Source organism: Eptatretus burgeri, chromosome 3, assembly GCF_056783735.1.
Source record: "Eptatretus burgeri isolate ZD-2024b chromosome 3, Ebu_testis_v1, whole genome shotgun sequence".
Taxonomy (NCBI): Eukaryota; Metazoa; Chordata; class Myxini; order Myxiniformes; family Myxinidae; genus Eptatretus; species Eptatretus burgeri.
The window spans coordinates 57,221,302-57,235,625 of record NC_140963.1 but is presented as its reverse complement, the minus strand read 5'-3'; the positions used below and the strand labels follow the sequence as shown (position 1 = coordinate 57,235,625).

General features: G+C 42.3%; 1 protein-coding gene across 1 annotated transcript in view; it reads right to left on the bottom strand.

The window, feature by feature from the left end:
- Positions 1 to 4,846: 4,846 nt before the first annotated feature.
- LOC147029972 (46 kDa FK506-binding nuclear protein-like) overlaps positions 4,847 to 14,324 on the bottom strand; it is a 37,832-nt gene continuing 28,354 nt past the window's right edge. The window contains exons 8-10 of the mRNA XM_085873536.1: positions 13,976 to 14,102; positions 12,084 to 12,132; positions 4,847 to 5,749 (exon numbers count right to left, since the gene is read on the bottom strand). Of these exons, the coding sequence (XP_085729662.1) occupies positions 5,671 to 5,749; positions 12,084 to 12,132; positions 13,976 to 14,102 (255 nt within the window). The 3' untranslated portion in view covers positions 4,847 to 5,670. The remainder of the gene's footprint in view (positions 5,750 to 12,083; positions 12,133 to 13,975; positions 14,103 to 14,324) is intronic.

Below are 14,324 nucleotides of genomic sequence, written 5' to 3'. Positions count from 1 at the left end.
AATCCCCCAAGACTAGAAGTGTATCTCGTCTGGGGCACTGATCAACCACAGACTCGAGTGTGGCGTAGAATGTATCCTTCACGGTGAGATCACTCGCCTCAGTCGGAGCATAAATAGAGACCAGGGAAATGACACCTAAGGAGTGACGAATCCTTAATCTCATAATACGCTCGTTGACCGGTGTTACCTCAATTATCATTGGGGTCAGCTTATTGGACACAGCTACAGCAACTACAGTTATGTTCAACAAGGATAAAAGAGTAACAGAGAGAAAATTTTTTTTGTTGCAGTTGGGAACATCCATATTTAAAACTGAAAGCACCATCAACTCCCACAGCTGCATAAGAGTCAAACCACTGGTCTGACATTTCACCCACCGAGTGATGTCCATCCGAGTCATCAAAATGTTGGACTTGAACTTTCTCTGCAAGACAGCAATACTAATTGGTGGTGCCTTCGGTTTTTTTTTTTTTTTAAATATACGAGGCTTGTCAAAGAGCTGGAACACAAAGTAGATCAGGATGCAACAGCACAAAAGGAACAGAAAGAAGAGGGAAACATCAACACAGGGCCAATAGACAAAGACAGACAATCAAGGGATGTGAGTTAGAATGAGAGGTCAGGGGAGGACAAGATGGATGTGGAAACAAACCCTCAAAAAGGAAAAAAAAACTGACAGGGATGACAGGAGATGGTGTTGAAGACCTGGAAGGAAGAACAACATCAGAGAATATGGAAAATGATTCAACAGGTGGTTGGGGGGGGGGGAGGAATAAATGAAGAGGTGAACAGCAATTCTGTATTTTGGTATTCACCGCAATGGGGTCATTTGTGAACAACATGCACCTTGCAGAAGCCCAACGGGTGGGGGAGGGGACAAAACATGGAAAGAGCAGAATGCAATACCAGAAATGAGGTGAGAGAAGATGGACCACCGACCTGTCTGATGGGAAAGCGATAAGCCCACCAACTCAGCTTCATCTGGGGGTGGGGGATTTCGATGATCTTGAAGGCCTTAGTTTCTTTGATAGCAAGTTGAACAAGGGGTGAGGCAGGTCCACCAGCCCAGAGAGGAGGGCAGTACTCCAAGCTGCACATGAAAACCATGTCAGTGGATCGGAGTTCAGGTGTGCCAAGGGAGGACTTTCCATAATGGAGGATGATCAGTGAGGGGCTGGCTTTGGGTACCAACTTTGAAATGTGGCTTGCCCAAGAAAGATCATGGCTGATGGTGACACCCAAAAGTTTGAGTGAATGAACTTCAAGAGGATTATTAAGAAAGTAGATGGGTGGGTTTGCCAGACGTCCTTTCGGAAAGAGATGGTGAGGGTGTGACATTTGTCAGGATTGAAAGATATATTCCAAGTGTTTGACCAGCTCGTGGTTTTATCAAGGTCTGAAGAGAGGGAAGAGGCTGCTGTCTGTATCTATCTATCTATCTATCTATCTATCTGAAGGATTAGGGTTGTCACAGAAGAGGGTGGAGTTGTCAGAAAATAAAGGAGATTTCCTAAAGAGTCAGAGAGATGGTTGATAAAGAGGAGGAGTAGGAAGGGGTCGAGAACACTGCCTTGGGGGGCACTCCAGCCTTGACAGGGAGAAGAGATGAAAGGATTTCATTGAGAGCCACACATTGGCTGAGAGAGTGGAGGAAGTCAGGAACCCAAAAGTGGAGTTCATCTTGGATGCCATAAGCAGAGAGTTTGGCGAGCAATTCAGGATGCCATACTGTACCTGACTTCTGCTTCCGGTTCTTCAGTGATGGTGGCAGTTATTCTTCAGGGTCTCTGCCGACTTTCTCACAGATAAGTTTTCCGTCATTTTGTTATCTCTGTGTATGTTTCTAGTTCAGTGGTGTTAAAACTTGTGCTAATTGTTGAGTTTTCGTCGTCTTTTCACACCAGTTTCCTTGAGGCTTACCCTTTCTTTCCCGTTTGTGTGCTCCATCGTGTTTATTATATTTTCTCCTTGTTGTCATCAGTTTTTATTTTCTCCACTTTTCCCTCCACCCTCCCTCCTATCCCCCTCAACTATACCCTCTGTTTCATGTCTTAAAAATGAAATAAAAATACAACAAAAAAAACCTTTACCCTCACATTATACCCCACTAACCACGTGACTTCCTGTACCGACTCTTCTTCCTCCTTCTGCCGATTCACCAGACTTTTGCCATCCCACATTCACTATACACCTTCCATTTTTTTCTTCTTCAACCTTTCCTTAAAAGAAAAAAAAAAAGTGTATATATATATATATATATTTTATTGTAATCTCACGTTACACGTCCCATAACCACGTGGTTCTCTACCCTCTCTTCTGCTTCATGTAACTTTCGTCAAACTACAAGCTTCCTTCTGCGTTTGCCGATTCAAATTCAACACCTACACGATTTTTCTTCAACCAAAAACAAAAAAAAAATACAAAAAAAAAACTGTTTCTTAAAATGTTACAACTTCCTCTTTCACACGTGTGGTTCTCAGTATTGTGTCATAATTCACTTCTTCTTCAAACGGCTGTTTCCAATTCGAAATTTCCTTCATCCTGCATTTAAAAAGTCCCACTGTTACAACGTTTCTTTTCTCCATTCTCTTGATTCTCCTTTATTACATCCCTCACGTAATATCTAATCGCATCTCTGACTTAAACTTTTAAATCCCAGTTTGCAATGTATGTTCGTGTTCCATCAATCATCCTTTTTTTCCAACTTCAGTGACAATTGACCCCACCTCCTCCTAACCCCCTCACCTGTAATCCCCCCTCCTACCTCTGCTCTTCACACCTCTTCACAGTCTTCTGCTTCAGTATCAGCTCCTCCTCCGTTGTAGATATGGGAGACCAGTCCTAAAGTGAAATGGCTGCTTGCAGTCCCTGCCAATATGCCCAAGTGAACTGCCAGACTCACCGGTGCTGAGACAAGCTAGAAAAAAAAGATGTTGAACTTCACAAGCACATGATTTGGTGAAACAATTGGAGAGTAGGAAGAACGGGAGACATTAGCAGAGAAGTTGGTCATAACCAAAATCCAGAAATCCAGGTTGGAAAGTTTGCAGATCGAGTCAGTCCCTTTGCAGAAGTGTCATGGCTGATGAGAGGCACACAGACAATTGAAATTTGCACATACGAGGAAGAGACAGGGAGAGGGAGAGGGAGAGGATGAGTGGTTAAAAGTTGGTCCATGTTGTCTGAGAGAGAGTTGCAAATGGAGTCACTGTCTGGAGGATAGTACACCATGCAGACAAACAAGACAAGAGATAGCGGGGAAAATCACAGCCAGAGGTACTCGTGAGGTTTTGAAGGTGCAATAGCAGTAAGCAGTTTTGAATGAGGAACAATATAGAAGGGAGCAGTATATCTGGAATTTGGGTGTTTCATCAGAAATGGGGTTACTGAAAGTGATGTGTTCTTTCTGTCCGGGGGGGGAGGGGGGGGGGCTTGGTAGGATCAGGATGAAAGGCATGAAAGAATATGTCAGCATCCAATGTATGCTCAAGAAAAACAAAATACTCCATCCAATGTGCAAAATAAAATGTAGATTCAAAGCTGATGACAAACAGGTACAACTCTGTGATCCAGAAACACTGAACAATGAATTGGAATCCGATTTTATTGAAAATGAAATTGCCCTCCTCATCATCGTTTGCCATTTTCAGGGTGAAAATGGAAATTAATGGTTCATCAAAGGAGTTTAATTTTTAAAAACGCACATTTTGATTTTACTTATTTAATCCAAGGTACATCACAAGTGCCATAACATTGACGAGAAACTCCACAACAAAATGCACTCCACCCAAATCCACGTACCTTCTATGCCAAGACAACTTGAACATGGCAGCGGAAGTATTTAATGCGCAAACTCGCTTCTTGCTGCCGCATCCTGGCTCACTCCTTTACAATACAGAAACTCACCAAATCATTATAGATGGAGGCATTACTTCAGTGAAGCCACTTGAATAACAGTTATCAGGGAAAAGGTATCAGAAGCAATGTTCCCATGCATACTTCAAATGTATCAGATATACTTTTCAGTTCATTTGTACAAGTTCAAAGGTTTGATCCAATATTTGTATTTCCTCTTGTACTTGTTTCATACAATTTCAATTTTACCTCCTGCAATAAACCTGGTGTTGGCTGAGCAGTTAGGGCGGCAGGCTGAGGATCTTAGGATCGAGTTTGAGCCCCGTTGGCTGCTGACTTAACACTGGGGGGGTTGGTTCAGCTTGTCATCCTTCCGAGGTCGGCTCGTAGAGGGGCAGAGCATCAGCGGCACAGCCACGCTTCCAATAAATGATAGCTACCCCGCTCAAGAACAGAACCTCCTACTTGGGCACTTGTGATGCTTTGTCATATTCGCTGAGCCAGCCAATCATACCTTTCACGCTCAGCCCCGATACCGAGATTTCACAATTTGCCTGAAGCAAGGCCAAAGGTGGAAGGTGGACAAGTATCCTCACCGAACTTAAATGCCAACAAATTCCAAAATGGACAAATTGTCATGGAGCAGGAGGAAATTTCAGTTACTCCCCCCCCTTTTTTTTTTTTAAACCTAGCTTCTCTTGTTTAAAATACTTTTTGTTTTGTTTGTTGGCATTCACAATGCAGAAAAACAATCTGAAAATTTTACTTTTGGTTTGCCATCGTTTCTACACCGAGAAGAAAAGGTCAACTATTTTTCCTCCAATTTTAACGAGCCGTTCCAAAACGGATTATGAAAGTGATCATTGGAATTCTTATTTTTATTGCATGAAAAATCCAGTCATGAGTTCAGCGGGCCGAGAAAGGCAGTCCATTTTTAAAGACGAGAGGGTTAAATAATTCACCTTACAGAAAGGGAGCAAATTAGTCAGAATTCGTGTCGCCATGCTTTATTTCCCAATTCTTCAGGCTTGCATTTCATTTTAAAAATAAATAGGTAATTTAAAAAAAGAAAAAAAAAAACGGATAAAGGTACATACTGTAATTATTTATCATGAACACAATTTGGAAAGTCAGATTTTGCCAGAGGGGAGTAAAGGCTCCGTTATTATCAAAGGTCTTGCAGCTTTGTCATTTAGGAAATGGAAATCTAAACACTCGGCATCCATATTGAGAAAGTATGAGAAATGGTTTTGGAACATTTTCTTGTCTTGCCCTTTTTTTCTTTTTTAAGCTTTTTCAAAACTTCAGCAAAGGGGAATAACAGAACATACCGCCGAATATATCTTTGAAAAAAAAATAAAAGGATATCATTTTAATCACCTGCCTCAAAACAAACAAACAACGATATGTATGACTATCATTTTAAAAACCACAAACTGTGTGGCAAGGCCAGGTCACAGTGCTGCTCGAGGTCTTCAACACATGGCACACAAAATGCTGGAATTTTTGCCCGCTTTCCCATCACACTCCTCCTTCCTTCTCAAAAAATTTCCCCAACGAGAGTCCATTTCTCATTTCCATTGTTCAGTTATTTTGTCTTCATCATGGAGTTATTTACAATCCCTCGATAAAACATTGAAGTACGCGAGATATGTCACAAACCATGGCTCAAGTTTCCCCTCGCATGCATCAAATGACCGACCCGTGGATGGAAATTAAAAAAAAATTGATATCAAAATAAAATGCAGCAAAGAAAAACCGCATTGCGAGAGGGACGGAGAGGAGAAAAAAAGAAGAAGAAGAAACAAAACCTCTTCATTCAACATTTTTCAACTCCACTTCAAAAATCAATGTGCTGTTCTTTGGTATCGGGCCCACACGCTTGTTTGCATAACTGCAGGGAAGAGGTAAGATTAAAAGAACAGGAACATTGAGCTTTCATTATGATTTTTGCAACTTGCCTTTCCATACACACATCAATGCCTCACCCACCCCCAACATAAAACACCAAGGTGACAGTTTATAGCTGGGTTGAGAACCTCAAAACTATCCCAACAGCTCTTAATTTGTCATGAATGCAAGTCAATTACAGGAACAGCATTTAAATCGAATATGCGAAATTACAAACTATATTAAAAGTTAATTTCTAAGTGTATTATCTATCAGTGTGTGTGTGTGTGTGTGTGTGTGTGTGTGTGTGTGTGTGTGTGTGTGTGTGTGTGTGTGTGTGTGTGTGTGTGTGTGTGTGTGTGTGTGTGTGTGTGTGTGTGTGTGTGCGCGTGCGTGCGTGTGTGATAACTCCAAAGCCATGAAACCGAGCAGCCTGAAATTTTGCATGCATTCAGAGGGAACTCCAAGGGAGTGCTCGAGTGAAAATTGGGTGTTTTGGGAAATTAAAACACCCCTTTTCAAGAAAATTAACAGCCTCATTTAAGTTTTCCAGGAGAATGGTCCCATCCCAGCTTTGGCTGGATGTTGGCAAGCTCAAGGATGAGAGGGTAGCTGAGGAGTTTGCGAACAGGCTGAGTGGTAATTTGGGGGGATCTCGGTGCTTTGGGGAATCCTGAGGAGTTGCAGAGTGCCTTCGAGACCATCGTCCTTGATGTTGCCAGTGGATGTCTTGGAACGCACCAAAGGGCGAAGAAGAATTTTGTCTCAAGTGGACACTGGATACCATTGTCGAGTCGCAGGGCCAGGCTTAATGGCAGAGCTGAGCTGTTCAGGGAGTTGAGGCGTAAAACTGTACTTGTGCTCAGGGTGGACAAGGAGGCTGACATGCAAGGAATCCGTGAAGGGGTAGAGCCCGTGGTCAAGTGATTCTCCTGTTTACAAGGGAATTTGCGCATCACGTTCCTCCAAGCCCATCCCTTGGTGTACTGCAGTTAGAGCTGAGGGTGGTGGGCTCTTGACAGAGGAGTCCGAAGTGAAGGGCCGCTGAGCCGGTTACTTTGAGGGGCTGTACCAAGCTGATCCCCCAGCTGTCAAGTTGGATTCAGGGTTGTTACTATCCCTCCTGCTGGCCCTTCAATCAACTGTGATCCACCTTCGTTTGTGGAAACACAGGCTGTGGTGAACCAGTTGAAATTGGGTAAAGCTCCTGAGATTTGAGAAGTTCAGCATGGATGCTTAAGTTTCAGGCTGGTGGAAATGCTATGCTCGTATTGTCATATGCAGTTCTGTGCTCTGACTGGAACACAGGCGTAATCCCAACTGACTGAAGGAGGGGCCTTGTTGTTCCTCTCTGGAAAGGGAAAGGTGATTGCCAAAACTGCAACAACTACCGAGGGGTGACGCTGCTCTCATTGCTGGGCAAAGTCTTTGCTCAGATAATTATTGATAGGGTTTGCCACCATCTGCTTGAGCACTAGTTTCCAGAGCAGTCAGGCTTTACACCGAAGAGGTCAACGGTTAACCGTGTCCTTGCTGTTTACCGAACGCAGACGAGAGTTTCGGCAGGGGGTTGCTTGCAGCCTATTTTGATCTCTGTAAAGCATTTGATTCAGTGAACCTGGATGCCCTCTGGAGGTTTCTTGGTCTTCGTGGGGTGCCACCAAAAATGATCAATCTGATGTCTGAACTATACTCTGGTACTAACAGTGCTGTGAGAAGTGGTGATGCAATCTCTGACTCATTTCCAGTTGTAACTGGAGTTTGGCAGGGGTGTGTGCTGGCCCCCACACATTTCAGCACTTGTACGTATTGGATTCTGGGGAGGATGTTGGAGAGATCAAGCTGCCGTGCATCATTCGGGAATGTCTAGATCGCTGACCTTGATTTTACAGATGATGCAGTCATCTTTGCGGAGACTCCAGATATCCTAGTGGGGGCCATCAACGTGCTGAATGAGGAGTCAGAGCCACTGGGATTACGGGTTTCCTGGGTCAAAACTAAGATCCAGGCTTTCAATGACATCTTGGATGTTGCGCTCTTGTCTGTACCCGTTTGTGGTGAGGATGTTGAGGTCACAGAGAGATTCAGGTCAATAAAGATGTGGATGGTGCCTGGGGAGTCATGGATTCACTGGATCATGGGGTGTGGCACTGCTGTTACCTGTGCAGGACGACAAAAGTCTGAGTCTTTAGTTCCTTGGTGCTTCCATTCTTGCTCTATGGATGTGAGACTTGGATTCTGACCAGGGATCTGATATGGAGATTTAATTCCTTTGGTACCAGGTCTCTTCGGAGAATCCTTGGCTATCGCTGGTCGGACTTTTGTGTCCAATGAGCGGTTGCCAAGAGAAAATCAAATGAGATTTGTTACCTGTATAGTCCATGAGCGTCAGCTGTGGCTGTATGGACATGTGGCTCGTTTTCCTGACGCTGATCCTGCTCACCAGAATCTCTCAGCGAGGAAGCCTCATGAGTGGAGGAGGGCAATGTGTTGACCACATGCCTCGTGGTTGCAGCAGGTTGATTCGCTTCTCAAGGATATGAGGATGGGCCAGGCATCTGCCTGGTGGATGGCCAGACAGAGGCCCCTGGGGTACCGGACCAAGCCATCCGTTCCTTATCAACTATTTTGTTGGAGTGCTTCCTTGAGTGTTTAAGCCACTTGGCGAGTGCTCTAAAATATTCGCACCGTCACTGAATACTGCATATCAGTTGACTTAAACAAAGTTCAGGGGCCACTCTCCTGCATTGGCCCCACGTTGTTCTGCGGTGTATTGGGCGTTGGCTGGCTCGCTGAAAATGTGCAATTTTATTTTACACCACATTTCCCCCTTTTGTACGATCTAATTTCATTTTTCAACATGTCACTTTGGCATCGATAAATACAAATTTAAAAATAAAATAATAATTAAAAAAATAAAAAGGGAAATGTTTCGTTTATAAAACTTTCTTCAACTGTTTTGTGGAAATGCTTGGATACGCCACTTGGCGTATGGTCTTCAAGCTTGGATGGCGATACTGCGGTTCTATACCGGAGTTAGGAAGGCGAAATAAATTAGACAATTACAATGAGTAAACAGGAAAAAGAGCAATCAGAGATCGAAGACCCTCACCAGGACTTCTTTTGTGTGTTGCATACTGGTGTGTTACATAATTAATGAGACAATTAGAACTGCCACTTCACTGCTGGCAGCGATGAACGGGTTCCAAGACGTCTCGCTTTGATCCGACACTGGACCCTGACCCATGACGTTTTTATTGGCTGCTCTTAGAGCACCCTTATTCTGGACATTTCCATCTGTCTGTCTGCGAAATTTTGGTCAAGCCTAGGGGCGAAACCACTCAACCGATTCCAATGAAATTTGGTAGGTAGGACCAATATTTTTGGGAATCATGTGCTTTCGAACATGGGACCCCGGGCCCTAGCAACGGCATCGCAACGGCCCTTTAAAGTGGTCAAAAAATCGAAAAAAAAAATAAATCGAAAAATCGAAGCTTAGAGTTCTGTGCACAATCTATCCAGCTCCCTTCATGCCAATTTGCAGCCCTAACAAAAAATATTTGTAGGAGGAGATAGGTTTTGGATGAGTACATGTTGAACATTTCAGAAACGGTTAATTGTGAATATCTCGAAGAGAAAGAGTCTGATTTTGATGAAACTTGGGTGAAATGTGTACAATGTGGCTGGCATGTACACAAAAATGAATGGTTGCTATGCACACCGTTGCTTAGCAACAGCTAAAATACTTTATCGTACATCGTACACTTATTGTGGACTGTACAAAAAAATCAATACCTCCAAAACTGGACCTCTGAGGGACCTGTTTTTTGTGCCCAAGGAGAATGTCTTATAACATCATATAAAAATATAAAATCTTTAGCGAATAGATAAATGGAATTACCAGGGCTGCCATTTGTTAGAGTCTCTTTGGAAACATGCCTGAAATTTCACAAGGCGGGTTTTCTGGGCGCAAACTAATAGGGCTGTGATAATCATATTTATTGTGCTAAATTGATTGATAGCATGTACATGAATATCGGCGAGTCGCGTCGGCCAGCTTTCCATCGAGAGCGAGCAGCCATGTCGCCTACCGGCTTGTTATTATTATTATTATTATTATTATTATTATTATTATTCAATTGAATTTAGAATGGGATTAAAATAAATTCAATTCAAATCAAATGTAAGACAAAATAGGTACAGTCCTGCATTGGAGTAATCAGAAGGAACCCAAACAAGCAAAAAGCAAAGTCATAATCAGGAGGAACCTGGATAGGATTTGCCTTTCAGCTGCTACTGCTCTACCCTCAAACCCATGCAGGTACAGCCAAGTGAGTCTTCCTGAGAAAAAAAATCCCAAAACCCCCAAAAAACTCATATCAAGAAAATCAAATAATTCTGGGTGACAGATCATGTGTCCGATCAAGTTGAAACTTAACATCTATTTCCCATCACCACTAGATCATAAATGTGAAGTTTCATGTTGATTGATTAATAGGTTCCAGAAAAAAAAATATATATTTCTCTTCAATCCAATATGGCTACCAAACCATGTGGCCTATGACATCATATGTGTGAACCTTTTGTTCCTCATGGATAGGCGGTCATACATGTAAAGTTTTGCCTCGATCTGTTCAGCCACTTCAGAGAACATTTTTGAAGGTTTAACAAAAAAAAAAAAAATATGGCTGCCAAATCAGGTGAATGATGACGTCAAAAAAAAATTTCTGTGGACCATTTTATCACGAGATGACACCCAAATTTTCATACTGATCAGATGTAGCGTTCTACATATACAATTACGACGTCATAAGGAAGGCACCTATGACGTCATCCAAAAATCACATTCCCACGAGGAGTACTTGCCATGTGCCAAGTTTCAATTTTTTTTCCTTGGTGTGGTTTCAGAGAAAAAGTTTCAACGTTTTCCCCTTTTTCCAATATGGCTGCCACACCACGTGACCAATGACGTCACAATTATGATTGTGATTGTGACCAATGACGATCATGATTAAAACATTCCACACGAGTCACACTGTGGTAAAAAAAAATTGTCTCAATCCGTCAGGTGGTTATGGAAAAAACCACGAAAGTTCTGCGTGGACAAAGACAGACAGACAGACAGACAGACAGACAGACAGACAGACAGACAGACAGACAGACAAACAAACAAACAAACAAACAAACAAACAAACACCCTCTCCTTCGGTGAGGGGAAAAAGGTTTTCAGTTGTTATAAAGCATTGAATTGCCACATCATGGCAGGATAGCCGAGAGGTATGCATGCTCGATCCAAGCCATCTTGCTTGGGTTCGAATCCCGACCCAGCTATAAACTGTCATCCCAGTGTTTCATAGGCATGGACATCACATCTGCTGAAATTGCCCTTTTCTGCCCCCTTCCCTTCTCTCACCACTCAGCCCCTCTCCCACCCACCCCTACCCCTCCTCCCCTCCCCTCCTACTCCCCACCCCCATTCAGAACTGACAGTTTAGTTTTGAAACTACCAGGTTGATAGCATAGGATTTTTAATGCTCCTGCTTGGTTTTATGTAGAACCTCTCGGTTAGAAAGAAAATGTTGCTGTTTGGGTGTTTTAACACCTTTCCCTTCCCCTCAACCTTCCCATCCCCTTCACGCTGCCTCCCCCTCCCCCCACGATAGGATTTGCTGGAGGTCGAGGAGAGGAAGGTGTCAAAGAATGTGCAAATTGGACAAATGAATTTTTTTTATTTTTTTTTGAAAATCAGTCCGAACTGCAGCGCGGATCAATTCCGCAACAAGTCTCAGGTTACGAGTTTCTAAAGCTTATTGTATGTGTGGAAATTAAAAAGGGATGAACACTGGCGTGGCATTTTTGACGATTAAAGGAAAATGTCCTTCTTCCCTTACTCCCAAAGCAATTCCACCCCCCCCACCACCACCACCACCACGGATGTTTGGGCGGTGTTTAATATGACCCGTTTCAATGTGGTTTTAACGTACCCAATTTTGTTCAATCCTGTACTAATGCCAGTAAAAGGAGACCATTACCCCCATTCCACTTTCCCTAATGTCCCCCTATCAAATGCATGTCCAGAAAACCCCCATTTCTCCCCCATCCTCCTCACTCCCTCCCTCCTCCCAGAGTGTATATCGATGTGTGAGGCCTTGCTCCCCCCCCCATCCCAACTTAATATTCATGTCAGCAAAGTGATGGGTTGTACTTGCTAGTGTATACCATAAACCAAGAAATCACGTTTTTTTCAAGTTTACCTTAAAAAAAAAAAAGGGGGATTCCAGTCAATTATTTCATGACGATTTGTCATTTTACTTCATCCTCCTCTCCCTCAAACTTACCCTTGTGCAGGAGGAATAATCAATCTACGTTTCCCACCAACGAGCATTCCTGGAAATGTGAAAATGGGCATTACAGGCGGTTGGGCCAGAGGTACTCATGACATTGACATATGGACGTGGCAAAAGAGTTGCTTTATGAAGATATATCAGTTACAATAGTGGACCCATGAATAACAATTACAATTCTGTTCGAACAAAATGTTTGGCAATTTGTGTGGACAATCCAATGTTAATGAACATATTTCAACTCGATGCAAAGAACACTGAAATGCAGATCATTTTCCAATTCGTTTATGGGCCGCAACGGCACATCGCCACGTCAAGTTTGTGTGTCCTGAATGAGAAGGGGAACCATTTAAAAATACAAACTCTGGAATGGAGGCTGGGGTGGGAAGTACCGGCAGAACAAATTTTCCATACAATGACTAGTCCACGGAACATCATCCATTCATTTTGAACAGGCTCCATCGTGTACCACATGAAAATCTGGAGGACCATGGGACATCTTTGAGCTGACAGTTCAATGAAGGAGTACGAACGAGATAAGACAAAAAAAAAACATCATGTTTTATATTAATTTTTCATTATTAAATATGAGAGGGAGGAAAACTAAAAAAAAATAATTTTTTTTAAGGAGCCATTTGGTCTCAAACATCTCTGCAAGCTTAAAATATAAACTGCATTAAGTGATAGCTCCAATAAAACAAAACCATTTTATTTGAATTGCTGCTGCAGTGTTGTATTTGATGAGAATGGTTCAGTGAACCCAATTCAATTTATTTGATTTGTTCGAATTGGTCTACGAGTGCGCACTTCTGCCCTCAGGGTGAGAGTACCCTTCTTGGCCCACCAAAGGTGGACAACGTGCTGCGAGGCACATTCTTGGAAATGCACTAACTTTCGCCATTTTTGAGAAAAAAAAACAACAACATTGATCACAACATTTCTCCACATCATATTTTTGAGAAGGTCCCATTATATGAGGAACTGGAACAGTATGACTCGACGTCAACCGATATGCCTCCACCCACATTATTAAATCATTATAGGTACTTGTACCAAGTTTGATTTAAATCCCTTCAGCTGTTCTCAAGTATCACATATTCACCTGATACGACCTCTGACCTCTTGATTGCAAAATTCAATCGCTGGTTCACAACTTAGCGTGGTACCTTTTATTTATTTTTTTTGAACATGACCTTTTGACTCCAAAATCGAATCAGTTAATCTTTGCATCATTATACATACTTGTACAGTACCAAGTTTGACTTGGATCTCTTTCGCCATTTTCAAGTTATCACAGAAACGAAAACTGATCACGGACAGACAACCCAAAAACTTTGCCTCCGATGAGTTCGTCGGAGAAGGCATAAAAAGATTTGTTACACCGGCGGTTGGGGGCTATGTCCTCTGAGGACGTGCCTCGATTTATATAATATTTTAGTCAAACTACGAAAGAAATTTGGATTTGGTAAAATATTTAGACCAAAAATAGCCAAACTGCCAATGGAATTATCAATCTAGCTTGAACCTCTGAATAACCTTTACAATCTCAGGGTCAACTACCTCTGCCACGAGTCTCGACCGTATCAAAAAAAATAAATAAATAAATAAATAAACTACAGGCTAAATTATTTTCAAACCCAAGTCAAACAACTCAAACCCCAACAGCTCATGAAACAGTAAAATAATGTGAGAGGTAATCAATGTACATGGCATGAGAGGATTTTGTTTAAACAACAATTAAAAACCAAGTAATGAAGCATGTTCATGCAGCGCAGAATCGCAGATACACCAATCATTTTTAAAGTAAACAACGAAGATCAAAATTTTTTTAACTTTTGTAGAAGGGTGGATGAAAGAGCGAGAGTGTCGTGTGGTTCTTTACGTACCAGACAAACCGATATCCCATCCTGGAATGACCTCACCAACTCCCAAACGAAATACGAACCCTTTACCGACATTCAGCGAGTCGAACACTGTTCCATTCTCCAGTTTTCCACAGTAATACACAGACACCTGGCACAAAAACAACAACAACCAAAAAAAAAACAAAAAACATTTTGTTCCCGAAATGATCACATGGGTTTCACCAGCAAATGCACAAATCAAAGTCAAATAGGCCATACTATTGGAAAAAGGGACAGAGCAAGGAGGTTGGTGGGAGGATGCAAGATGTTACATGAATGAGGAGATGGAAGAAGTCATGGACTTTGAATGATAGTTTGAAAAGAGATCAGC